The 25,785-nt window shown below is 42.9% G+C and overlaps 1 protein-coding gene across 28 annotated transcripts in view; it reads right to left on the bottom strand.

The window, feature by feature from the left end:
- The window catches only part of MAP4K4 (mitogen-activated protein kinase kinase kinase kinase 4), a 249,378-nt gene extending 234,505 nt beyond the window's left edge, over window positions 1–14,873 (bottom strand). For all 28 annotated transcript variants that reach the window (XM_065423695.1, XM_065423699.1, XM_065423694.1 and 25 more), the window contains exons 1-2: window positions 14,617–14,873; window positions 14,082–14,147 (exon numbers count right to left, since the gene is read on the bottom strand). In XM_065423695.1, coding sequence (XP_065279767.1) covers window positions 14,082–14,147; window positions 14,617–14,673 — 123 coding nt within the window. In that variant the 5' untranslated portion in view covers window positions 14,674–14,873. The remainder of the gene's footprint in view (window positions 1–14,081; window positions 14,148–14,616) is intronic.
- Window positions 14,874–25,785: the final 10,912 nt, after the last annotated feature.

Here is a 25,785-nt window from a genome sequence, read left to right as displayed (position 1 = left end):
CCCTGGGAAAGATCTGAAGAGGATGTAAGAACAAGAAGGGGAGAGAAATTAATGTACAGAAATAAGAACCTTTATACTGGTAGAATTGCATCTATACTTGGGGTTGCACCAATGTAACCATATCTGTTTTCAAACATACACAGTTAAATTGGTACAAAAACTGCACAGACATAGCCAAGCCCTGAGAAGGTACTGTAAGGAGAAGAAGTAAGATTGAGAGAAAGAGGGAACGAGGAGACGTTTAACCCAGGGAAGAGAAGAAAAATGCAGCAAATAGTGCACAGATGAGAGAGAGAAAAGGGGATGTGGGGTGACATCTGAAGAAAGGGACAATTAGATATGACATTTTCCTTAGAGAGAAGATGAAAGAAAGTAAAAAACAGAAATATTGGAGAGAGGCAAAGACCTGGGAGACATTATATGTTAAATGGTGGTATGAGAAATATATATTTTATATGAAGTTTTATGTGAAAGCCCGGCCTTCAACGAAAACGTGCTAACTCCTTCTCCATAGTTCACACAGGAGCCAGATCTTCATCTGATGTAATTCATAATAATTCCTTTAACTTCAACAGAACTACAAAGAGTAACGCCAGTCGAGGATCTGCCCATATGTTTCCAGGGGGAGGGAAAAAAATACATTAATAAAATGAACACATATTCACGTGCTGTAATACGAAGGATTCGTTCTATTGCACTATTATGCTGTTGGATTTATTTTTGCATCAAATTATATTTACATGTATAAATTATATATTCACATAGTCTGCATAAATCTGTTAAAGATATAATTCCCACCACTCAACAAAGCAAGAGAGGCAACTTCATTCAAAAACATTCAGACCATGAAACCAGATATTTGCTGAAGAGTAGTTCATTTCATACTCTCCCCACAGGACTCTTGTTGACATAATGCAAAATTCCTACTGAAGTGAGGTGGTTTAACTCAGTGTTCTCAACTTATTTTCATCTGTCGACCCCTACAAAATTTCAACTGGAGGTGCGGACTCCTTTGGAAATCTATTGTCTCTGAAGAGAGTTGAATTCTGTTCAGTCAGTTTTCAGTCTAAGTCTTTCGCAAACCCCTTACACATGGACCACAGACGCCAGGTTGAGAACCACTGGTTTAAATGATAGGGCGCTCTGTTCTGATTCAGATGCAAGTCGCTAGTAAATTTAGTGTGCTGTCTCCAACATCCTTCATAGCAGCCCAGAGTCATTCATAAAAGAAACTTAAGGAATTCAACACACTAAAGTACATATATCAAGCACGCTTCTAAAGAAACCCGTGACTGAACAGCCATTCACACAGAATCATCTCTCATTTACACAGAAAGAATGGTGTCTCAAGGTCAGATTCTAAACAAGGCTCTACGGGAAGAAGTTTGTACTGTTGCTGGCTACACAGTGCTTAGTCTGTAGAAGAAGAAGGAAAACCAAAAAACAAACAGTCTTCTTTGGCTGACCAGCTATAAAAAGCTTTGACTAGGTAAAATATTTACCAAAACCAGTCTAGTAATTTCCACGATTAGCTGTTAACATAATACATTTGGTAACTGGAATGCAGTTAATGGAACCTGAATAAAAAGTTCTTTGAAGGAAATTTAAAGCCATTTCTTCAGCTAACCTTGATCAAATGGAAAGTTTTAGTGTGGTTCTATGAGGAAAATGGCTTTCTAGAGGGCTCCATGATTCTTGCATCTCTGATTCCAGATCAAATGTGCTCAGTTTACAGGTAAAAAGAAATTTGTTTTTTCCCCCTTATTGCCAGCCCTGCCAGCTCAGCCTGAGTTTTATTATTGTTGTTTCTGAGGGTTTTTTTTTTTTTTTAAATCACTTCTTGTGCATAATCACAAGTTACAAAGGCTCTGTGGGCCAAATCATGCCTTCATCATTAACATCTGTACAACCCAATGGCTTCAAAAGGTTTGCACAGGTGTAATACATTTGAATTTAGTGAACACTTTTGATGATGATAAACGAAGAGGAATAGAATCCAGCTCATACTCTCTCAGCTGTGTTGACTCTGCAGACTTAACAGGAGAGGGGGAAAAAGTAGTAAAATATCATGTTAGTCACTAAGGCTAATAGACGAGACTCAATAGATCTGTCACCTCCAGATCCATTTTGAGAGAGGTGGTGCCATTTTTAAAGTCAGTTTTCTGACTAGAACTGCACTTTAAGTATCTGTGCAGTTACAACCTCTTTCATTTAATTGGTCTTCTCTTACCCAAGTCAAACAGTAAGACTATAACCCACTTAATTGTGCTAGTGTACGACTGCATTCTCCAACAAGTCAAGGAGCTTCCCACACAGGTGCTTCTAACACAATTCTATACAATGTGTCCAAATGAATACACCTTACCCTAGCAAAACAAAGTAACAAACACTGAGAGCATTTGCAACCTTCTGCTTCCTTCCCTCCTCCCTTCTGCAATTCAAAAAAATGTAAAAAGCCACAGATGGGAACCATAAAATGCTACTCCCTGCATAAGTTTCCCCTTATAGCTATAAAATAAGTATTTTGAGGAACACAACAGCAGAGGAGGCACTCCAAGGGCATGGCTACGCTTGCAGATGTAGAGCGCTTTGAGTTAAACCAGCCTTCGTAGAGCACAGTAGGGAAAGCGCCGTAGTCTGTCCACACTGCCAGCTGCCAGCACACTGGTGTGGCTACATTAGCAGCTCTTGCAACGGCCACAGAGAGCAGTGCATTGTGGTAGCTATCCCAGCATGCAAGTGGCTGCAACGTGCTTTTCAAATGGGGGGGGTGGAGTGTGACAGGGAGTGTGTTGTATGTATGTGGGGGGGAGAGAAAGTGGGTTTTTGTGGGGCTGAAAGCATGTCAGCATGCTGTCTTGTAAGTTCAAACAGCAGCAGACCTCCCCCTCCCACCCACCACCCACCCCGCCTCTCTCTCACACACACAGCATTCCACAGTAATGGTTGCTTTGTCTCGGAACAGATAAGCATGCTGGCTGTCAAACGGAGCTTTCAAAGGGCATATCCAAAACAATAACAAGAGTGGCCACTTGACTTAAGGGAATTATGGGACATTTCCGGAGGCTGATCAGAGCGCAGTAATGCAACACCTCGTTCACACTGACGCTGGGGCGCTCCAGCGGGGGCGCAGCAAAGGTTATTCTACTCGCCAAGGTGGAGTACCAGCAGCACTCTAGCCGTGGAGTCAGAGCGCTCTACGTGCCTTGCCAGTGTGGACGGGTAGTGAGCTAGTGCACCCGGAGCTCCTTTAATGCGCTCTAACTCGCAAGTGTAGCCAAGCCCTAAGAAAACAATCAGAATACCTTCCTTGGAGCAGGGAGGAACAGGCACCTTGATCTGTAACTGAAATTCCTGTGGTCTAGGAAGAGTCAGTGCGCTACTCCGGCTTGCACAAGAGCTGCCACTACATTCCATTAGATAGAAGGCACCTCCACAACTTGATAACTTTAACCAGAAAGAAGTTTTGTCAATAACTAACATACTATTGTTTCTATTATGAAAACAGGGCACTCTTCCATTACCTCACAGGAAATCTAAGCAAAGGTAGCTTTGCTCACAGACACTGATTTACTGACTTTCTGCCGTAAGCCTCTAGATTTGAAAACCATCAAGCCAGTGACATAAAACAATTATCTCATTCACAAGAGCTCTTTGAACCTAAATACAAATCCAATTAGGTCAATATTAAAGGTTTTATTCCCTACCACATAATATACTCAAAAAGATCAAGACATTCTTTCACACACCCCTTTTTAAACATTCGAGCAATTTAGCAACCCCAATTTATTTTAAATGACTGGAAATATTTTCCTCCATATTCACTTGTCATCACGCTAGATTTTAACCCATAGAATGCACACAGAATGCTTAGGAAGTTGTACATTTCAGTCTCGGCAGTCTCTAAAGATTAAGAAGATTTTTACTCTTTTTGGGGGGGTGGGAGAAAGGATATGTGCCTTTTCCATCACTTGTATTATATAAGGTTTTCATTAATTTGTTATTCAAAGCATTCAAGGGATCTGTAATAGATGAAGGGGGGAAGCTGTACAGTAGCTATTAATAGACTGCCATTATTTCCTCCCCCACAAGACTACACCAGAAACACATGGGAAGGTGGCAATTTAAACAAGAATAATGGAAACATGCCAGCTCTGCTTGGTGTAATTTAAAGAACCTACATACTGTATTCGTGCAAATGCACAAACGTTTCTCTGAATTTCTGTGTGTATATGATATATAAAATATGACACACATTTTTTTAAATGCCATTACTTAAATAAAGCAAGGATTTTTACAGTAGAGGCTTCCCTACAGCTCTTGACACACTCCTTTGTGTCTACATCTTGTGATACAGGACCATTAACTGAATCCTCCATAATATCTAGGTACAATTGGTAAGTTAAGCACATAGCAGCAACTAAAAAAAAAAAAAAAAAAAAAAATCCAGAAATACTTGCATTTTTGGTTTAACATGCATGATTAATTTAATGCATTCTTAATTTTTTTTTTTTAAAGCCACCAATATCTCACACAATAAAATTCCCTTGGAATTATCATCCTTAAGCGATACTGGCCTGAACTGCACAGGTATACCAAATTTTAGAAGTCTCAATAAGCTATTAATCCATGGTAAGTAAGGGGCAAGAGAAACTATCCAAGATCTTTTTTAAACCACTCTATCTAAAAAATGGTTTAGTCAATTACTGTGGGGAAGAAGAGAGAAATACAGTTGCATCTGGGCAGTTAGATTCAGCACTGGCTTTAGACCAGTGGTGGGAAACCTGCGGCCCGTCAGGGTAATCCACTGGGGGGGCCACCAGACAGTTTGTTTACATTGGCATGGCCACACACAGCTCCCAGTGGCCGCAGTTCAATGTTCCCGGCCAATGGGAGCTGCGGGAAGCTGCGCAGTTTGACTTTGGGCTAAAGGAAAGTATGCACTAACAGAGCTGACAATCAAAAGCCAATTTTTGGGGGGAGAAGGGTACCAGGCAAGCAGAGAAACTTATCTTTGATGAGATAAACAGATTTGATGTCAGGTATTTATTCTCAATCCATCTATTTTGGTCATGTTGAGTTTAGGTATTCCTATAGCTCTGTTCTAAAAAAGTAAATAAATAAATAAGTATGGCCTCCGTACAAGCACAATTTCTCAAGGAGAAAAAGATTCAAAAAGCTTATCGCTGTGGACATAAGAGTGGAGGTAGACAACATGCCTGTTTTTAAACCAAGAGCTCATCTCAGCCAGATTCCTGAGAAGTTCTACAAAAATAAAACCATCTATATTTAAATACCAAGTCTTAATATAGGTATGACAACTAAGTAGTGAAGAGATGATACCGGCTAAAGAAAAGCAAATTCACACAAAATAGGTCACCTTATAGGACACTTGGATCAGGGGACCTTCCATTTCACTGATAGGTATTCTATTTGCAAGTACAGACTTCCTCACTTTTAAATTATGAAGATGTGTGTTCATTCCTAGTACATCTTCTACTCCTTGATAAAGGACATAATGAAGGCAGGAGAAAGGAATTAAGTGCATGGTTTAGTGTCTTTCTAAGTGCACTTTCAAAAATGTAACGTGAACCCAGTTAAGAAAAAGAAAAAGTTGCAAAATAATGAGTGAGCATGTCTGTGTGCAGCGCTCACTCTACAACCCATTTTCAATACATCAGCCCACTGCGAAGAAACTAATGATACACAGCACTATCCATTTTCTGAAGAAGCACTAAAAAAAATGCAATTAAGGCTTCCACTCTGTAGATACACCCCCTTTTTTTTTTTTTTTTTAATTCAGACACCACGGCATCAACTCTCTAGAGGGGTACTTTACAATATTACAGCAGTATAGATCAGTGATGCTACAGTTACGGGTCTATCAGCATTTCCATTATGCATATAGACCCCTATTTTCAGGACATTCAGCCACAAATATTCCCTACTGATGCCTTGATGGGCTGATGCAGAGCTGACAAGAGAGGGGGAAAGAGGAGGACAATTGTACGAGGGCCTGAGTTTAAGGGAGCCCACAAAACATTTGTAACTTGGGTGAAATGGGAGGGGGTGGGACTCCAGCAAACATAGTGTACCAGAGCCCCAAATTTCTCTCGAGAGGCCTGAACTGATGTTCTTGGCGGGCAGCGTATAAATTTGTTAAACTTTCAGTCAATTTTTATGTTCAAAGAATGCAGAAAAAATACACTTTGGGATACTTTTTTTTCTGGCCCTCAACAGCTTTTTAAAAGCTTATGTATTTTGCAGATCTTCAGGTTAGAGTAAGGTACTCTAGTAACACTTCTTAATCGGCTAATGTGCCTGGGAAACTTTTTTTTTTTTTTTAAAGCAACACTGTCAGTTAGTTGGAGCCCATAATTTAAGGATTAAGAAAAGTTAAGACAAAAATCTTTTGAACTCATGATTTTAGTCTGGATTTAAACAAACTTTTAAACCACTGGTGTTCTAGACGTTTGTACTCCCGCAAATATTAAGGAGAAAGTGAAACATACTCTAAAAATTCAACTTTTAATGTCCAAATCAAAATGCAAAACAATCCCAAATTGCACCAATTGTGATTTGGCAGCTTTGGCACACCCGAGATGTTAGTGAAACACATGGCTGTTACAACAGGATTCTTTAAACTGATGGTGTTCTTTTCCATATCCGAGAGGAGATATGTCCCCTCTGTCTCACCTCTGCTGCCGCCCTGAAGTAGCTGAGCACACAATTAGATCCAACAGCTCCATGTTGTGCATTGGTACAAGGAGTTAAAAGATATTAGCCAATAATTTCCAATCCACATTTAGACACCAAGATAAAAGTGATCTGATTTTTAGAAGTGCTGAGCACCCTCAAATTCCTGCAAAGGCAATGGGAGCTGTTAGTGCAGTTAAAAAAAAAAAAAAAAAAAAAAAAAAAAAAAACACACACACATCAGGCCTGTCACTTTCAGTGGGAGGGAAGGGAGGAGTAGGGAGGGAAGAGACTTATGACATCAAGGTATCAGTTAATACCCACTTCACATTCAGAGAGTTAATTGTTTTTAATGTTGCAAGTTAACAATGAACATTTAGATTCGGCAGAAGCCAATGCAACTTTGCAAGGAAAAATTCCTACTTGCTGCACGACAGTTGATTTGTCAGGCCTGATTTTGTTTGCCCCTTGTTAGAGAGGCATCATCAACTTAAAAATAATAGGTTGTTCATTGAGCAGCATTGCATATGTAGTGTTCTGTGTCACAGTTTCCCAATTTGGGGAGGTCTTTCCCACAGCAACAAAGGAGAGAAAAATATTTGTAGAAAATATTAAGAAATGACTGTAAAACCTCACGGTTCGTAGAAGGGCTCCTGTGTAGTATCTAAATCTACTTTTAATTCTTTTTTTGAGCAAATTACATTTGAAGTGATGGTGTCCCTTTTAAAACCGGAGTAACTGTTTTTTGAACTAGGGGGAATACCTTGCTCTAAGTGACAATATTTGATATAAAAAAAATAAAAAAAAAAGCCACACACACACACACACACACAATAAAAATCGTAAGTAGAGTTAGGAGTTGCCTCCCAGTCCACTTTCCATTGACTCCAATGTGAATTGAATTGGGACCAAAACTAACGCTGTAGGTAACGGACTACTGGGATTTCTGACCACATCAACCCATATCGTGCAAGTGAATATCACATTCTTGGATGTCAACATCTTTCAGAGCAAAGTGGAAGTGAGAAATGATCTTGTTAGAGCTGGAGTTTAGAGGCAGAAATGCAAAGAAGAAAACCCCTAATTACTTTCTAGGATGGCAGATCTTAAGAATAGAGGCCATGTCTACACTACAGTCACTGCAACTGTGCCGCTGTAGCGCAATAGCATAGACATGTCCTACATCAACGGTTTAGTTACTCCATCTCTGGAGTTACTGTCGATTTAATTACTTCATCTCTCCAAGAGATGGTGCAGTAGCTAGATCAAAGGAAGAATGCAGCTAGGTCACCAGAAGAATCTACACTAGGAGTGAGGTCAACCTAACTACAGTGCTCAGGACACAAAATTTTTCACAGTTCTGAGCTACGTAGCTAGGTCAATCTAATTTTTAAGTGTAGACCAGGCCAGAGTTGAGCACCTAGAATTGCTATTCAAACTACAAACTTCACTTAAACTTCTCTCGTAGGGGGGAAAAATACTAGACTGCAAGAGAGAAAAGTCAACCACACTTTGAGTTCAAGATTTACACTAAACCAACAAAAGCAAGATGGTATAAAGTGCTGGTCACCTCTTCTAACGCAGGATACACAAGAGGGGTCCAGGAAAAGGACATCTACATGAGGACCCCCTTCTGGAGATTCCCCTACATTACCCCATTGGGGAGCAGGACTTTCCTCACCACAGCTGCAGAGGGCAGCCCACTGTCCTGAAATATCCCGTTTCTGCACTGATGGCACCCCTCTGCTCCCTGGCAGCAGTCCTCCCTATGGAGAAGGCTCCACAAAGAATAATACAGCCTCCTCCCACTCAGGCCCCCAGACTGGTGGAGGGACTTCTCTGGACCCTGTGAAAAAGGGAGAACAATGCTGTGAAGAAGAGTGAGCACCCCTTCTGCATGGACAAAGAATCTCCTCCCTATACAAGTCTGAGGGCACAATCCTCCCCAGAGTTAAGAAAACAAGCACAACCGAGTGAGTTGGGTGCTGAGGAGAGGTCTCCCAGCAACAGCTGTTTACGTAATAAAAATAGATATACTACAAAAAACAAGCCGAACGGTCAGAGAAAAGGCTTAATCAAACTTCTCCTGACCTCAGTCAGAATCTTTCCACTGACTTAAGGGGATTTAGACCAAGCTATTAATACTGTATTTCATTCCTTCCATTACAGTAGTACCTACAGGCCTCACACAGGATCAGGGCCCCATTGTGCTTGACACCGTACAAACTATGGTAAGAGACAGTACAGTCCCTGCCCTAAGCGCTTGCAATCTGACATAAGAAAAGATACAAAAAAGCAGGTTTGACAAACAGACAGATGGAATGGGGGAGGGAGGAGGAGAGTAACAGTAAGAGGACCATGTGGTTACCCACAATTAGCAGGTTGCATTTTTTTAATAAAAATAAATATCAGTAATCCCCACTGGCCACCTGCCTCGCCTTTGTATATTTAATTAAAATAATTTGGGGGAGGGGGGAGAAGGATGATCAAAAAGTTCAGTGAGCTTTCTTTTGAAAATGAACTGAGAACACGTTTACCTCTAGGAACAAGAATACCAGTTTTCTGCGTCAAAACTACGATTTTGGCATCCCTCCTTCCTCTCGAGAAAACCACCACTACACAATTGAATTCCCCCAGAAAGTAGGAGCTAAAAGGAGGACAGCTCATCCTTAAATAAGCTGGTCTGGGCCAGTTCCCGAAACCAAGTGACCTCATTGATACTGAATACAGTTTGTCTTTACAGCCATAAGACTGGAATTGTATTCACGTTTAACAACATCATTAGAATTCACAATGTTGCCTGTTTACAAGGGGGAGAACAAAAAAATAATCAATTGGCTATTAGTTAGGAATACCAAGCACAGAAAAAAATGAAGCCACCTTTTAAAATAAAACTGCATTAAGATAAAATAGAGTACCCTTAATGAAGGGAAAATATCTCTCTCATTTTTAAACTTATTTTCAAATCACCATTTAAATGATCATATCTTACATCATGTCCTTTTAGGAGCCAGAAGTTAGGCAATACGAATCATTTACATGCAGTTTTGGAAGGCTGTGACAGAAATCAACAAAAGAAGCCTTCACTATGAATTAACTCTCACAAGATTCTTAGAAAGCAACACTAGCATGAGTTAAGGGTAATTAGAAGTTTCATCCCTAATTTTGAGCTTCCTGGCACTTTCCTTTTATGCCTCAAACCTACTATGGACACTTGCCCCCCAATCATTACAGATATATGAGGTCTCAAAATATAACACAAGAAGAAAAGATGCAACACCACATGAACAAAAGCTTTAAAATGTTGATATCTTAGTTATCTTTTTTAAAAGTACAAGAGAAAAATCACCATATGGTACTATACCTTAATCTCAAATTAAAGTTACTTTACAGAATATGCATCTATAATGAATTTAAGAAGATCTGAAATCAATAAATTTCTTAAAGGGTTATTGAATATCTATAATTTACATAGCCCCCTTTTTGTACATTTTATCAAATGAAGAAAAAATGATTTGCTACGAGATTTAAATATTATCTAAAATGAAACGATGAACATTTTCATTTTGGGTGAACAAAGTTATCCTTTAATGTAAGGTTTACATTACATTACATAGATTGTGGTGTGGAAAAACTATAGAAGTGCAAAACTGCTCCAGCAATATTTGCAAATGATCCCAAAAATTCTAAACACATGTTGCCCAATCAATGACTGTAAATTCCAGTTACACTTAAGTGCTCTGATAAAGTTTGACTGAGTCAAGGACCCGAGGTCACCCTATATGAAGACTTCATTGTTCCAAAAGATAGCCCCAAACCAACCATGATAACACCATTTTCCTGCTAAATTCCATGCCATTCAGATAATTCCCAGTGAGTGCACTATAGTAGTTAAATAGGGGGTATACACCTGGGTAACAAATTAAATAATTCTAAAAACTACTTTTGTCTATTCTTTGTTTACAAAAGGAATTGAGGGCTACACAATATAAACAAGACAAAACACAGGGTAAATTTTTTCAACAATCCATCAAACCATTGAAACTCCTTTTTCTGCAAGAAGGAAATATATGCTTGTGGGCAAGTCTGTACATGCCATTTAGCTCAAGATCAGTTGATATCAACCTGTTGAAGAGAAACTCCTCTCAAAATTATAATAAGAATTCTTTGCTCTCTAAAACATTTATTCTTTTTAACAAGAGGCCTAACAGTTCTCTACATCCATAGTGATTCAGAGGTTAACTTCACTCACTGTATCTCACAAACCTTAACCCTTTTCTTCCTAAACCAGAACAAATACGACTCAGAAGAGCATAATTCAGGGATTTGTTATTATTCTTTTCATATTTCTGAGCCAATCTACACAGGAACAAACAAGCTGGATTGAAGTTCATATCATGAGGAAAGAAAAGTCATCTGCTGAGAGACTGTTAGCTACAATCTTTTAGACTCTGGGACAAATACCAATAAATTAAATTATCCACCCTCTACTGAACATACAATAACCAAAGAATTTCCATCTCATTCAGTCACATACAGCCCAGGGAATGTCATGCAGTTTTTTTTCCTGATTCACCATTGCATCACATGCTTTTCTTAAAGTGCAAAGCAAGTCTCCCCAGGGAACTGTGGAGGCATAAGCAAAGCTATGGAGGAAAGAAGGAAAAAGGGGAAGCTACTGATTCCAATGGGAGCAGCTGGGTGCTCAGCATTCCTTAAAATCATGCCACTTAGGCCCCAATCCCACAATGAGTTCTATGCTGGCAGGCCCTTGTGACTACACAAAGCTCCAGCAAAATCCATGTGGCTCCATGTGGGTGAAGGCTCTGACCACATGCTGCTCATTGCAGGTCTAGAGCTTTATTTAGGCACCTACATAGTGATTTAGGAGCCTAATTTTAGGTGCCCTTTTAAAAAAAAAAATCTTGGCCTTTTTTTCTTACATGCAGGGAAACATTTTCAAAGAGCTCTGCTGGGGTTGGGAAGGGAAGAGACTAATATTCACTATATTCAACAGGTGAATGAAGATCCCCGGAAAGACAAATGACCATCAGTATAAACATTGATGTATAGAAGCCAGACAAAGAGACAACAAAATGCACTGCCGTATAGAAGCCAGACAACCATATCCCTATAGTCTGGGTGGCATCTCAGTGATGCCAACACACAAACAAGGAAATAAATCAAACTAGCCATGTTTGAAAACTTCTAACCATTGTTTGTCAAATAGAAATAAAATTTTCTGCATCTAAGGCATATGTTACAAACATTTGCAGTTAAAAAGTAAAAACGATAAAAATACTTGAACATCACATCACAAGGATGGGGCTGAGGGAAACAGGGGCACACACGGTTCAGTTAATCACTTATTTCCCCAAGAAGTCAAATTTATTTGTAAAAAAAAAAATCAAGTTCTCATCTTTGGATGATATGGGATTTCCCCCCCCAAAAAAAACAAAAGTAGAGTTGGAGGAAAATTAAATATTGCTTTACGGCCCAATGTTGCATTCCCTTCACACCCAAAACTCAACTGGGCAAGAAACTCAGAATCACACCCATGGTTATAAAAAAACCCTTATGACATGTTCATGCTTTGGGCAAGTGTGGTGTAGTTACGTTAGTACATACAAGTACACCACTTACCAAGCTGATGTCAGAGGGGTTTCTTTCTATAACAAATCAGCATTTAAATAACTTCTGAACTGCAGTACCCAATCAGCTTTTCTCAAAATATTTACTGGGGGAGGGAGAGATATTCTATCACTTTCTAATACAGAAAAAAAAAAAAAAAAAAAAAAAAAAAAAAAAAATACTATGCATGTTGAAACCAGAGCTCAGATAGACAAATGTCTGTTAGCTTGTGTGTTATCAGTCAGAGTAAAGTGATTGCCACTTAAACCTAGCATGATTTTCTATTGTTTCAAATTTGTTCAGCTTAGTTTTTAAAATAGGTTGCTCTAAGTACTTAACCAAAATGAAATTTACATCTCCTATTGTCAGAGAGTTAACCCAACAAGGAATGCACTAATTAATTCAAAAGTATTATCAGGTAAGTCAGCTAACAATGTACCAACTGCAATAATTAATAGGGGAGTTTAAAGTCATACACACACCCTTTTTCTTTTAAGGAGGGCTCAGATGATGCAAACTTTGTAGGCACAAAGATTACAGAAAAGTAATTATTAAATGGGTTAGCCTGAGGGAGGTGTCAAAGGTCAGGTTCTAATCAATCTTCCTATCTTACTCAGACCTGTTGAGCTATATGGTTTTCCACCTTTTGCAAACAGAAACAGTCAAATTACTTCATTTCTACTTTTAAAATTTGACTTGTATAGCGAGGAGAGGCATGCTATTTCTCCATCATCCAAGAGGGATGAAGTTCACCCTCCTAAAACAAACCTAAATGTTTGCCGAAGACATACCAAAATGGCTTATTTAGAGACATGTAATGGTAGTTTGATAGTGGTAAATTCTCTTATTAATAAAAGAAAACCATGTTCTGTTATAGCCAATTACTCCCTCTTCCCCCCCCCCATTCCCTTACATCTGTACATAATAATTATTGACTTCTTCAATCCTTAACCTCTTTAATAACTGCATGGTTGCTCACTATTAATCATATTGATAACTGCTACTCCTTGCAAAGTCATGCAATCTCAGATTTGCTTGTTCCACTTACTGAACACTGTATAAAGTACACTGTTTTCACACCCACATGGGCAGTATCTTATTTCTCACTATCCTCCTTTGCTTTTTTTTTTTTTTAAATCATACACTTGTCAAACAGGTTATTCTAGGAATTCTAATTTTACCATCTTCAGACAAATAATCTGTCCAGCTATGGTTGCCCCCTATCACTCACGCCCTGTATATTGTGCATAACAGAGTAGCATATGATGCAGCACCACTTAGCCTAGAATTTGCATCTTAAGCATTTTGAAAGGTTTTCAGCAAAGAAAATTGGTCACAATTTTAAGTAAGGTCGATGCTTTGTTTAAAGTAAACACAAAAGCACTACCTACCATTAAAACATATTTGATTTTTCAATTAGCACACACATCTACTTATATGGACCCCCATAACCACAGTACCTTGGAGTGATCTTTTGTTTTGTTCTTTATCTTATAACATAAATCAGGAAGATCTTAGACCCTGTCAGGATAGGTAACTCTGAGAACGTAATTTATGCCCCTTTTCTAAACACCAGTAGTTTCATCTGGAAAGGTAGATGCCAGTTGGTCACAAACAACAAGAAGAGATTTTTTTTTTAATTGTGCTTAACTTTTATATGCAGAATAGGGTGGCCTGCCATCAGATGTGCAGAAAACAAAGCAGGGAAGTAGGTGCTGTGCAAAAAGATAAAGGAGAGAAATTCTGACACAAACCTTATAGACTTGCCCATATGTACCATTACCAACTACTTCCACCAGCTCAAAAATCCCAGCTGGGTCCTACAAAGAAAAAAGAGGGGCGGGGGGGAGAGAAGTAGGGTTACATTTTGAAAGCACTCGCTAATGGCAGAGAGTCTTGTAAAACGGGGTCTGGAGCTAGAGAGGATGTTGGCTGTGCAGCTGTTGCGCCCTGTTTTTCCATGCACATGCCAATACATGCAAACAAAGGAAAGCAGCCCAGGGCTGAACTCTCCCCCCACCTCAATCACCCCCAAGTAGCTCCCACTCCGGGAGGGGGACAAGGGAGCAGCCAGACTGGCCAACAAAGTGCCCCTCCTGGGCGGCAGCTGCCCCCAAAGCCGATTGCAAACCCAGCAGCTCCTTGCCACCCACCCACCCCCAGCCCAGCCCAGCCCGGCGCTCTCTGTGCTCCCAGTAACAAAAGCCCTTCCAGGAACCAGGCGAGGGGAGCGCTGCCCCCTTTGTGTGCGGAAGAGGGGGGCGGTGGGGGGCAGCCCAACGCACTCACCCGCAGGGAGGAAAGGTCGATGTCCACCAGACTTTTTGCAGGAGAATCGTTCGCCATCTTCCCGTCTTTTCTTTTTTTTCTTCTTCTTCCTTTTTTGGGGCGGGGGGGTTAATAATCAAAACCTGGGAATTGCAAGAGCTGCTCTACCTCCTCCTGCCCGCTTCAGCCGGGGTGCACCTCTGCTGCATGGGGCGGCCAGCTGGCCGGGGGGCAGAGGCTGCTGTGGGCGCTGGTTTGTTGCCCGGCGAGGAGTGGGGTTGGGTGGGTTTTTCCTCCCAGCTCTCCCAGCCTCTCTTCGGCGGGTGCTGCGAGTCGGTGTCGGAAGCGGATTTACACCATGTTGAGGTGGCAGCAGCAGCGGCGGCGGCAGCTCCCAGCCGGTCTCTCCCCTGCACGCCCGAGCACGGGCATTACACACCCAGCGCGAGCCAAACTCCAGCAGCCCCGCTCCGGCATAGGGGGCTCGCAGCCACCCAGCGCGCTAACAATGAGAGATCCGCGGGTCCCTTCGGGCTTGCTGCCGCCCTCCTCTTCCTCTCCGGGGGCTGCTGGGCTCCTGCACCCGGGGCACAAGGCACTGGCAGGGGGGCTCCCGACCTGCAGCGCTGCTGGGCTGAGTTGAGGGAGTGAGACAAAGATAACCCAGGGAGGAGGAGAAAAGGGATACAAAATAGATTGTGGGCAGAGAGAAAACAGCTCCCCCTTTCCTTCTCCGGCAGGAAAAACCAGCGGAAACACACAACACCCCAAAGCACTTCTGGGAAAAAAAATCCTCGCTCCTCTCCCAGCCGCCGTGTGTGTGTCTAAACGCCTAGCTCAATATATTCAACAGGGGTGTGGCAGAGAACAATAGATAACTAACTCCGGCCTCACTCAGCGCTGCTAAAGTCCGTGCCCTGCCTTAGTGCCCAGGCGATGGCTGGAGACACACATTACACCCACCCCTAGTAACAATACACGCTCCGTGCGCGTGTTAGGCACAGAGCTAGATATGGAAACAGTCCAGCATAGTCTAGAGCAAATCCCAAAGGCTAGAAGAAGAAGAAGAAGAAGAGCCGAGGAATACACAGTTAAAGGTGAAAGGGCTCACGATATTCTGCAGCACTAAGGGACACCTCAGGATTAATCAGGGTATTTGCACTTTGAACATGCAAAACACTGTGTAAGTGAGAAGCATTATTATTTGTTATAAGTGATACCTTTTCATCAGCCTAACTCAGTATTCTTCAGCATAATGGAAGGATCAAAGAAATTAACCCTTTGAGTGCCACCGGCAGCGCTGATTCAGGGACCACAACGGTTGGCTGGGTTGCTCAGACTGTGAAAATGTTTCTTGTATGTGTAGAGTTATGCTACTTTTACTAAGTGACAAAAGGGCATCTAGGAAACATGATCTATTAACACCCTTACCTGTACATTTCTAGGTTTTTATTGTTCCCTGTAAAAAAAGGAATTATTCAAAATCACCAATTTACACCACCAACATGGTTCCAGTTGACTATCAGTAAAGGGTAAAGAGTGGTATTGCAATGGATTTGCTAAAAACAAAAAAGCATTCAATCTGCATTGATCTACCCTGAGACCTTCATGCTATGTAGAGGTGATGCCTTCCAACCGCTGACCCACCTCCAAACCATCCTGCATCCCAATGACTTTAACAGAAGTAGAAGGCAAACAATAGCTTCCAGAATCAGGCCCTACAAGCCTGTAAGGGTGCTTTTAGCAAATCCATTACTGACACATCCATAATTCTGGCTTAGGCCCCATTCCTGCAAAAGACATACTGATGGGCATACATTTGTTCACATGAGTCGTCTCATTGACTTCATTTGAACTGCTTACATAGGTCACACACATGCACAAATCTTTGCAGGACTGAGCTCCTAATGAAGTTCTTTGCCATATCAAAACAGCAAAGTTAACGTCACTAAATACAATAATAAAAAATGCTACCTAGCTGCAAGAATGTTGAGTTACACTTGCTGTCAGCACCTGTCTTTTTGCCTTTAAAACTTTTATATTGCGTAAACATAGTTTCAAGTATTTGATTTAAGTTTATGGTAAATTCAAGATTTCCTACATGGAAATATTAAAAAAAAAAAAAAAGAACCTGTTGAGGAGTAAGAGTTTAAAAATTATCTTCAAAGTTTAGTATTTCTGTTTTACCTAAAGCATAACTAGAGAAACAGCAAATTTAGGCCTGGATCATACTACATCTGCATGGACAGAACCCCAGGTCCTTGCAAAGACCCATTGACTTCAGTGGGACTTCAGTGAAGGGATCGGGCTGCATGAATGCAATTACAGGATCAGGGCCTGACATTATGCAAAATTTACAAGTATATTTTTACCCAGACATATTGATAAGAGATTTCTTAATTTACACCATTGTGAGTGCTTCATCCTTTTATGCCCTAATGCTTACACAGATTTACAGGTTCTACAGAGCTGGCACAGATTCTAGTGCTTAAAGTTGAGTGTTTGTCTGCAGCCAAAGTCTTCATCAGGATAGGACCTAAGTCCTTAGGGAAAGGGCCCGAGTGTTCTTTTCTATGTAGAAAGCACCTAACACATTCTTGGTGCTATTGGAAAATAAAATAAAATAAAGTTACTAAGGAGTCTGCACATTAAGCCTAAACATACCATTTCACCGTGTTAGTCCAGTTAGACTTTGTCATTGTAGCACCTGCATGGATTCTTTAAGATTACATTTTATCCCAGAGGGGACGGGGGAGAGAGTTGCGTGTTTGACCACTCTGTTCAGTGCTAGGATATTAGTCAAACAAGGCAAAAGTACAAATAAGACTCTGTCTCCAGTGTACCTGGCATTTTACAAAAGTCAGTGTTTTGTCTGAGTGTTTGTAAACCCCCACAAGTCCCGGAAGACCTCCCAGAAAGAGCCCAGCATGAATCATCCCTCTCACTCATGCCCACTAGCCAGCCCTTCTTCTCACACAAAGGGGTAGTTGAAAGGAGAGGGAGGAGTGTTGCTTGCCTGCCAAACCCCCCACCTGTGCACACCTCTCTGACCCCCACCAAAACTGTGTGCTGTGTGCTGGACACAGCAGGTTTTTCATATAGAAAATCTAATCCTGAAGGTGAAAATTAAAGGCCAAACCATACACTCTTAAAATAAAAAGCATTCAGAAGGGGACTGGCAACTCAGGAAACTCCTCAAGGTTCCTTGGAATGCTTCCCTCAGATATATGGGAATTCCTGGATAAGACAAGAGGCACAGCCTCTGGGCACCACACCTGGTGGTTTGCAGGGAAAGAAAAGCTTCAGCTCACTGGATCTCATCTCTTGGGCAGCGATTGCTAACCTTGATCTTCTAATGACTCATGGAATCCAAATGTCACAGATTGGAGAGTTTCTGTAGGTGCAGAGGGGAGAGAAGAGAATGTTGCAGATTCAGTGTCCTTTCTGTGTCCTCCAGACCTAGGTCTACCAGCTTCTGCTCCCCTCTGACCACATTAACAGGGGGGAACATATAGCTCCATGCCTAAATGTCACTGTCAAATTGTTTAGGCCCAATATGTATGGTTTATGAATGAGAGGTCGTTGTTGTTGGTTTTTTTAAAAGACTGATATGAATAGAAATGTTTTAATTAATTACTCTTTACATTTAATTAAAACCATTTTTTAAGTCAAAAACAATAGCATTGTGCTGGGGAATGAGAACCAGAGAGTGAAACTGACTATACACAGAATATGAAATTGACCAGGCTGGTTCCACTGTCCAAGCAGATTGAAATACAAAAGGTAAGAAAAATCAGAAAAGCATGAAGAGTGCTTTTGATTTTAAAATTCTAATAACTGAGGATGTTATTAGTAAAACAGGTAAGCACCTTTTAAAAAAAAAAAAAAAAAAAACCCAGGGCCAGAACCTCAGGTACCTTGCAGGCACTTTGCACTTTGTTGGTGATAAAATTTGGCCTTAAACATGGTTTGAACAGTCCAGAAAGGATCATCCCGGTGCATGGATGATTCTGCAGTGAAAGCCAGGCAGTGTACTTGTGGCCATGTCGGTCCCAGGATATTACAGAGACAAGGTGGGTGAGGTCATCTCTTTTACTGTGGCTTTCACCAACATAAGTTGGTCCAACAAAAGATATTACCTCATCCACTTTGTCTCTCTAATGCTAGAGTACGACATATATCCTCCTGCTACTGCCATAGCAGAGAAGGGTGATGTAATTGCAGAAAAGGAGGCATAGGTAGGACACATCATCGCTACACCATGTTGAGCCTAGGCTGCATTTTTGGACCCCTGTGTTTGTTAAAGGTCAGTATAAGTTAGAGAAGTCTAAGAGCTTTTCAAACACACTGAAATGGGAAAGGTATGAAAACAGTATAAATGGTGACTTACCCTCTATGTGTTTCGGCCATACCCAAAGATTTGCCCCAGGATTTTTATAATTACCATGCTCTTTTGACACTATGGTATCACTATGTTAGAATATAAAGTAAACGCCACTAATAAAGTTTACAGATAGACTAACCTGCTCTTTTAAATAATAAAGAAACAAATTTCTCACTCTCTCCCAACCTAAACTGCATTGGGCCTGATCTCATTCCTAATGAATTAAATGCTATTTACTTCATTCAGAGCAGGATTGGGCCCTCTCAATGGATCAGATCCTCTGGTCTGGCCAAGTTGCTCTCAGCATAAGACCCAGAGGGAGGAAAAGGTGACCTTAAGCTACCTATGCTGCCTCTGAATTCTTGAACCATCTTTGTCCCAGACCCCATGAGCAAGTTACAGCAGCCAGAGGGCTAATGTAAGCTGACTGCCCATAGCCAGATGCTGAAGGCTTAGGTTGCTAAAAAGTTCACACAAGTATCCCACCTTTCCCCCCAACCCTTTTGAGATGCTGCCTGCCCCTTCTCTCTGTCCTCCTGTCTGACCAAAATGCCAGACTCCTGCCTACAAGTAGCAAATGTTGAGTTGCCAATGGTGAGGAATGGCAACTCAGTAACCTCACGCCTTCTTGTCAGCTGTCTGAAATGGACCACTCTCATTACCACTTCAAAAGTTATCTTTCCTCCCTTGGTATCCTGCTGTTAAGTGAATTGTCTCGTTAGACTGACCTCACACTTGGTAAGGCAACTCCCATCCTTTCATGTATTTATACCTGCTCCTGTATTTTCCACTTCATGCATCTGATGAAGTGGGTTCTAGCCCATGAAAGCTTATGCCCAAATAAATTTGTTAGTCTCTAAGGTGCCACAAGGACTCCTCATTGTTTTAGTCTGTGAAAGAAGCTTATTGGAACATCTCTGGGGGTGATATATTAGTTGTAATTAGTTTCTTAATGTATTAGGCTTAGATTTGCGTGTTTTTGCTTTATTTTGCTTGGTGACATAATTTGTTCTGTCTGTTATTACTTGAAACCACTTAAATCCTACTTTTTATACTTAATAAAATCACTTTTGTTTATTAATAAACCCAGAGTAAGTGATTAATACCTGGGGGCGCAAACAGCTGTGCATCTCTCTCTATCAGTGTTATAGAGGATGGACAATTTATGAGTTTACCCTGTATAAGCTTTATACAGAGTAAAACGGATTTATTTGGGGTTCAGGCTCCCAGAAAGGCTGAACACTGGGCGCTGGGAAAGTCCCTGTTAACTGAGAAGCCCCTGGGCTGAGTGAATCTCAGTTTCAGTGAACTGCAGATAGGTGTGGCCCAACCTCTGTGTCTGCGCTGGAGCTGACTGGAGTGTCTAACTCAGCAAGGCAGGAGTGGAGGGGCTCCTCTTTTGGCAGGAGGGTTGTTCTCAGTGGTATTTCTGCTCATCAAGTGACAGTCTCGAGGGAAGTCTCTGTGACCGAATCCATCACAACTGTAAATGGCCTCCAGGAGGTGTCCCACAATGCCCATCCTGACCACTCTGGTCAGTAGTTCGAACTCCGCTGCCCTGCACCCAAGTACACTCCCCCTTTAAAGGCCCAGGAATTTTTGAAATTCCATTTTCTGTTTGCTTGGTGTGGCCAGTTCACATCACATCTTCCCAGCTGACCATGGCGGCTCCACACAGCAAACGCTGTCCCGCTTGGAGCACACCAGAGTTGTTGGATCTGCTGGCACAGTGGGGAGAGGAGGCTGGGCAGTCCCAGTTCCACTCCAGCTGTAGGAACTTCGATACCTATGGTCAGATTTCTCATAGCTTGTTGGATAAGGGCTATGAACGGAACAGGCAGCCATGCCATGCAAAGATAAAGGAGCTGAGGCAGGTGTACCAGAAGGGAGGTGTGACGGGACAGCCCTGCCCCGCACTAGCCCCAGCGGCATCAGATCAGTAGCTCTGACAGAGGAAGTCCCACCCCGTTCGTACTGGGCATGCTCCAAGTGCTCTGGGAGTATAAAAGGAGGGAATTCAGCTCAGTCTGGGCTGGTGGCTGCAGAGGAAAGACCTAACTGGGAAGCTCCTGCGGAGGACCAGCCAACACTTTGGAAGCTGTTGGGAACAGAGGTTTCTACAGGCCAGCATGAACCCCTACTGCAGGAGGAACCAGGGGAAGCAACGGACCCGGAGACCCACGGAGAACCTTGGGATTTGTGGGAGACCCCAACTCCCAAGCAGGTAGGAAGCGACCGGGGGGGTGTGATGGACTGGTACCTTGCCCCGGTGAGCCTCAAGGTGTTTTGGTAGGACCCCCCTGCTGAGCCAGTAGTAAGGTCCTACTGCCCTGCAATGAGGGCTACTTCTATGGACTCTGGCCACTAGGCTGTGCTGCCCTGTAACCAGGGGCAGTTATATGAACTCTGGCCACTAGGCCGTGCTGCCCTGCAATGAGGGGTGTAAACCATCACTCTGATGCTGCACTGAAGACCTGCTGCTTCTATAAGGACCTGGACACCATCCTTGGCATCAACCCTACCTCCACCACCAAGAGCCCCATGGATACTTTGGCGGGGCTGGACCCTGAGGACAAAGTCGTGGACGAGGAGGTTGAGTTGGAGGACGATGTGGAGCACACAGCAGGGTCATCCGGTGGCACAGCAAGTCAGGACCTCTTCTCCTCTCCGGAGGGGTCTAGCCAGTCCCAGTAGTCCTTCTCCAGCGCTCATGATGCAGGAGAGGAAAGCCCTGGTAACTGATCTTTTTGAGTTGATGCTGCTCAGTTATATGAGGTAGAGCTGTCCCTTTGCTCTGTATAGTCTAGAAGTGAGTAAAGGGATAGAAATATACAATACTAGCTGTGTTTCAGTGTGTTCCACATTCCCCTGTGCAGCTTAGCAGTGTGGCGAAACAGTGTGTTAATGCACACCAAGATTTCACGGAAATCCTCCAGGGAGATCTCTAGGAAACTTTCTGGAGGTACTTGCCAATCCTCTACTGACGGTTCCTTGGCAGAGCTGCTTTGTTCCTTCCCCCATTGTAGGAAACTTTCCCACGCCATTTGGCAATCACTGGTGCAGGGACCAAAGCGGCACACAGCAGAGCAGCATAGGACCAGGTCTGAAGCCGCATGCATGCAGTAGATGCACCCTTGCATCCTTGCTTACCCTCATGAGTGAGATATCAGCTTCAATGAATCCCCCTTTGGAAAATGATGGCAGAATTTATAATATTGTCCCTAGTCGCTTGCACCAATCCCTTTAAAAAAACCATCTAGACTCTTTGCCCCATCTTAAATGCCCAATCCCCACCTGGGTCAAATTCATCACGTTTAGAGTGGTCGCCAAGGTGTGTGCTTGCCAAGGGACAGTGAGAAAGTGGTTGCTATGTTAAAAGAGGTACATTTTACTGTAATGATTCAATGCTGTGCATGAACTAACAATCATGCTTCTGTGTATTGTTTCTTGTGCTTCTGCTGATGTGGCCTTCAGGGAAACCCCCTACACATAGGCGGTGTGCCTCTGCCAGATAAGGAAGAGACCAAAGTGTAGCAAGGAGGTCATTTTCTGAGAGGTGCTGCAATTCTCAGAGGCTAAAAAAAAAACCCTGAAGGAAAAAATTAAAATAGAAAGGCAGGACAGAAAGGTAAATGAGTAGTGCATTGTAAAGGGCCAGGAGAGGATGATTAAAGTGATGGAGGAGCAAACAAAGACGTTGAAGTCCCTAATCACGCTCCAGGCAGAACACATGCGTGCTTACCCCCACCCCACTCCCTGCAGCTGATACAGAACTGCTTTCCATGCCCTCCCCAAACTCCTCCCACACATTCCCTGCAACTTCCCAGAACCATCTCAGTACCCCGTTCACTGCCCCCCTTCAGACAGCTTGCAAAATGATAGCTGGACTTACACACAGCTATGAGAGCCTACACTGCCCTGGACTCTTATCCCACCAAGCCTTTTGTGTGTGTTAATTGGTATTTAATAAAAACAAATGCTCTGAAAGATAACCAATCTTTATTTGTCTCCTACACATGGCGGTTGCTGCTGGTAGTAATACATAGTGGCAGTTTGATCATTTGCTGATTACAAATCCTGGTCAGGTATCATCACAATTTTCATGCAAGGTGGCAAGTTAACAAAGCATGGCAGAGTGCTGTATAGAAAGACACACGTTACTGGTGCTCTTTATCAAAATGTTGCCTAAAAGCCTCCCTGATTTGAATAGCCCGCCATTGTGCCCCTCTAATAGCCCTGGTATCTGGCTGTTCAAAATCAACCGCCAGGCTGCACTCAACCCCAGGAGAAACTTTTCATCCTTAGCCTGACAAATATTATGGAGTGGACACCAGGCTGCTATGACCACAGGAATATTTCCCTTATTTAGGTCTAACCTGCCATAAAGGCATCACCAGCACACTTTTAATCTGCTAAAGTCACATTCCACAGTCATTCTGCACCTGCTCAGCCTGTTGTAAAGCAGCTCCTTGCTGCTGTGTAAGGCTTCATGAGCCATGGGATAAGGGGTACACTGGGTCTCCCAGGATCACTCTGAGCATTTCAGCATCCCGCACTGGAATCTTCTGGTCTGGTAAGAAAGTCCCTGCTTGCAGCTTTCTGTACAGGCCAGTTTTCCTGAAGAAGCATGCGTCATGCACCTTCCTGGACCACCCTGTGTTGATGTCCGTGAAACGCCCAGGGTGATTCATAAGCGCCTGCATAACATAGAGAAGTACCCCTTTCTATTGATACACTCCGTTGCAAGATGGTCTGGGGCCAACACTGGAATATGCGTGCCATCTATTGACCCGCCTCAGTTAAGGAATCCCATTGCCACAAAGCCATCCACTATTCACACACATTGCCAAGAGTCACAGTCTTTCATAGCAGGATGTGATTAATGGCCTTGCACATTTGTGTTAACGCAGCCCGAACAGTTGACTTCCCGACTCCAAACTGATTCGCAACCAGCCAGTAGCAGTCTGGAGTCACCAGTTTCCACACAGCGATCGCCACACTCTTCTCCACTGAGAAGGCTGCTCTCATTTTGGTGTCCTTGCGCTGCAGTCCTGAGGCAAGCTCCGCACACAATTGCCGCATCCAAAAGTTCTGCAGCCACTGCTCGTCATCCCAGACCTGCATAATGATGCAATCCCACCACTCAGTGCTTGTTTCCCAAACCCAAAAGTGGCGGTCCATCATATGCAGCTGCTCCGTGAGTGCCAAAAGTAATCTGGTGGTGTTTCTTTTCACCACACACCGCAGGTCAGGCAACTCTGATTCCTGTTCAGATTGGGAGCTTATGATATACTGCATGACCATCCGTGATGTGTTCATAACAGTGACCACAACAGTAGAGAGCAGTCTATTCAGACAGAGATGGCAGGTGCACGGTAAACACAGGCGTTGAAAAATGCCACAAAATGCAGTTGGAAGCCCATGGAATGCTAGGATGGAAAGAACTGCATCATGGGACGTTGAACCCACACCTATGATGTGCTGCGATCCATTCCGCCGTCCCACAACACCTAGCTGCAGAAGGCGGCGAGCAACACAGTGGGATAACTACCCACAGTGCACTGCTCTCACTGTCGATGCTAGAGCACCAAGTGTGAACGTGCTCTGCCTACAGAAGGAGCGTAGCGTGAACATGCACAAGCGATGTAATTATACTGGTTTTTGATTGTCAGCTTAATTTATGTTGACAAAACTCTGTAGTGTAGACAAGGCCAAGACCCCTCTGCATTCATTGTGAAGGCACAGTACTGTTCCATATGAAATTCACTTTCCGTTTTAAGCCTAATATCAGTACGCACACCGCTTTCTCAAAACAAATCCTTGCCACTTGAGGACCCTCCCCCCCTCACAAGCCCTGGAGAAGGGGGCATACTAGGGTTGGGGCTGGGGACAGGAGGGTATGTTGGGGTGGGGCTACAGCATACAGCACTGTGGAAATTCTGAGCAGTGCTGCAACCCGTAGACTAGCCTGGGAAGACTGCCCTAACTTAAACAGGCCCTGCACGCCTCTCTGAATCACAGCTGAGGTTGTTCCAACCCAGGATCAAGAGGACACAAAAGTGACTTAAAGCTACCTTAGCACTCACTCTTACCCCCTCCCTGGGCTGTGAATTCTGTGCTGTGCCTCTAAGAGGCACAACACGGAATCTCACCTTTGTCATGGGTGATGATGCAAGAGCTAGAAAGAGCCCAGCTTTATTTTGAGCCCTGTCTACACTATAACTTTTAACCAGTTGGTGACATAGGTGGCTCTAACCATGTTTTGTGCCTACACATAATATGGTAAATGTGCAATTAATAAATGTGGCAGTTACCCAACAGCTACCCTTGCTAGTAGCCTAAGCTGGCAGATGGTTGTCTTCCTATAACCAGGGTGCAATGCTGTTATACTGTAGTGCACTTGCAGTGCACCATGTCCGTGAATGGCTTGGCCAGTCTTCCTTCCTGCTAGACTCCCCGGAGTGTGCTGTCCACATGCTGCTGGTCTCATGCTGCACGCACATCCTCTATCTCATGCAAAGGCACTATGGGATACCCACCCAGAGTGTCCCAGATCATGTTTAGGCACCATGGTAGATGTGGAGGCACAGACTGGCTGGGACACAGTTGTGCCACTGAAAAAAGCTGCTCCAGACACATAACTCAACCATGATGGTTGTCATTGGTTCACATATGGATTGTGAACTGGTTACAAGAATATAGTTGTAAATACAGTACAACCAGAGAGCTGAAGGGCAGGTCTTAGAGCCCAAGTTGAGCTTGCAAGATTGGCAGTTTAAAAAATTACAGCTCAGTTGAGTTTATTT

The sequence above is a fragment of the Emys orbicularis genome, chromosome 1, assembly GCF_028017835.1.
Source record: "Emys orbicularis isolate rEmyOrb1 chromosome 1, rEmyOrb1.hap1, whole genome shotgun sequence".
NCBI classification, from domain to species: Eukaryota; Metazoa; Chordata; order Testudines; family Emydidae; genus Emys; species Emys orbicularis.
This window is presented reverse-complemented; position numbering and strand designations above follow the sequence as displayed.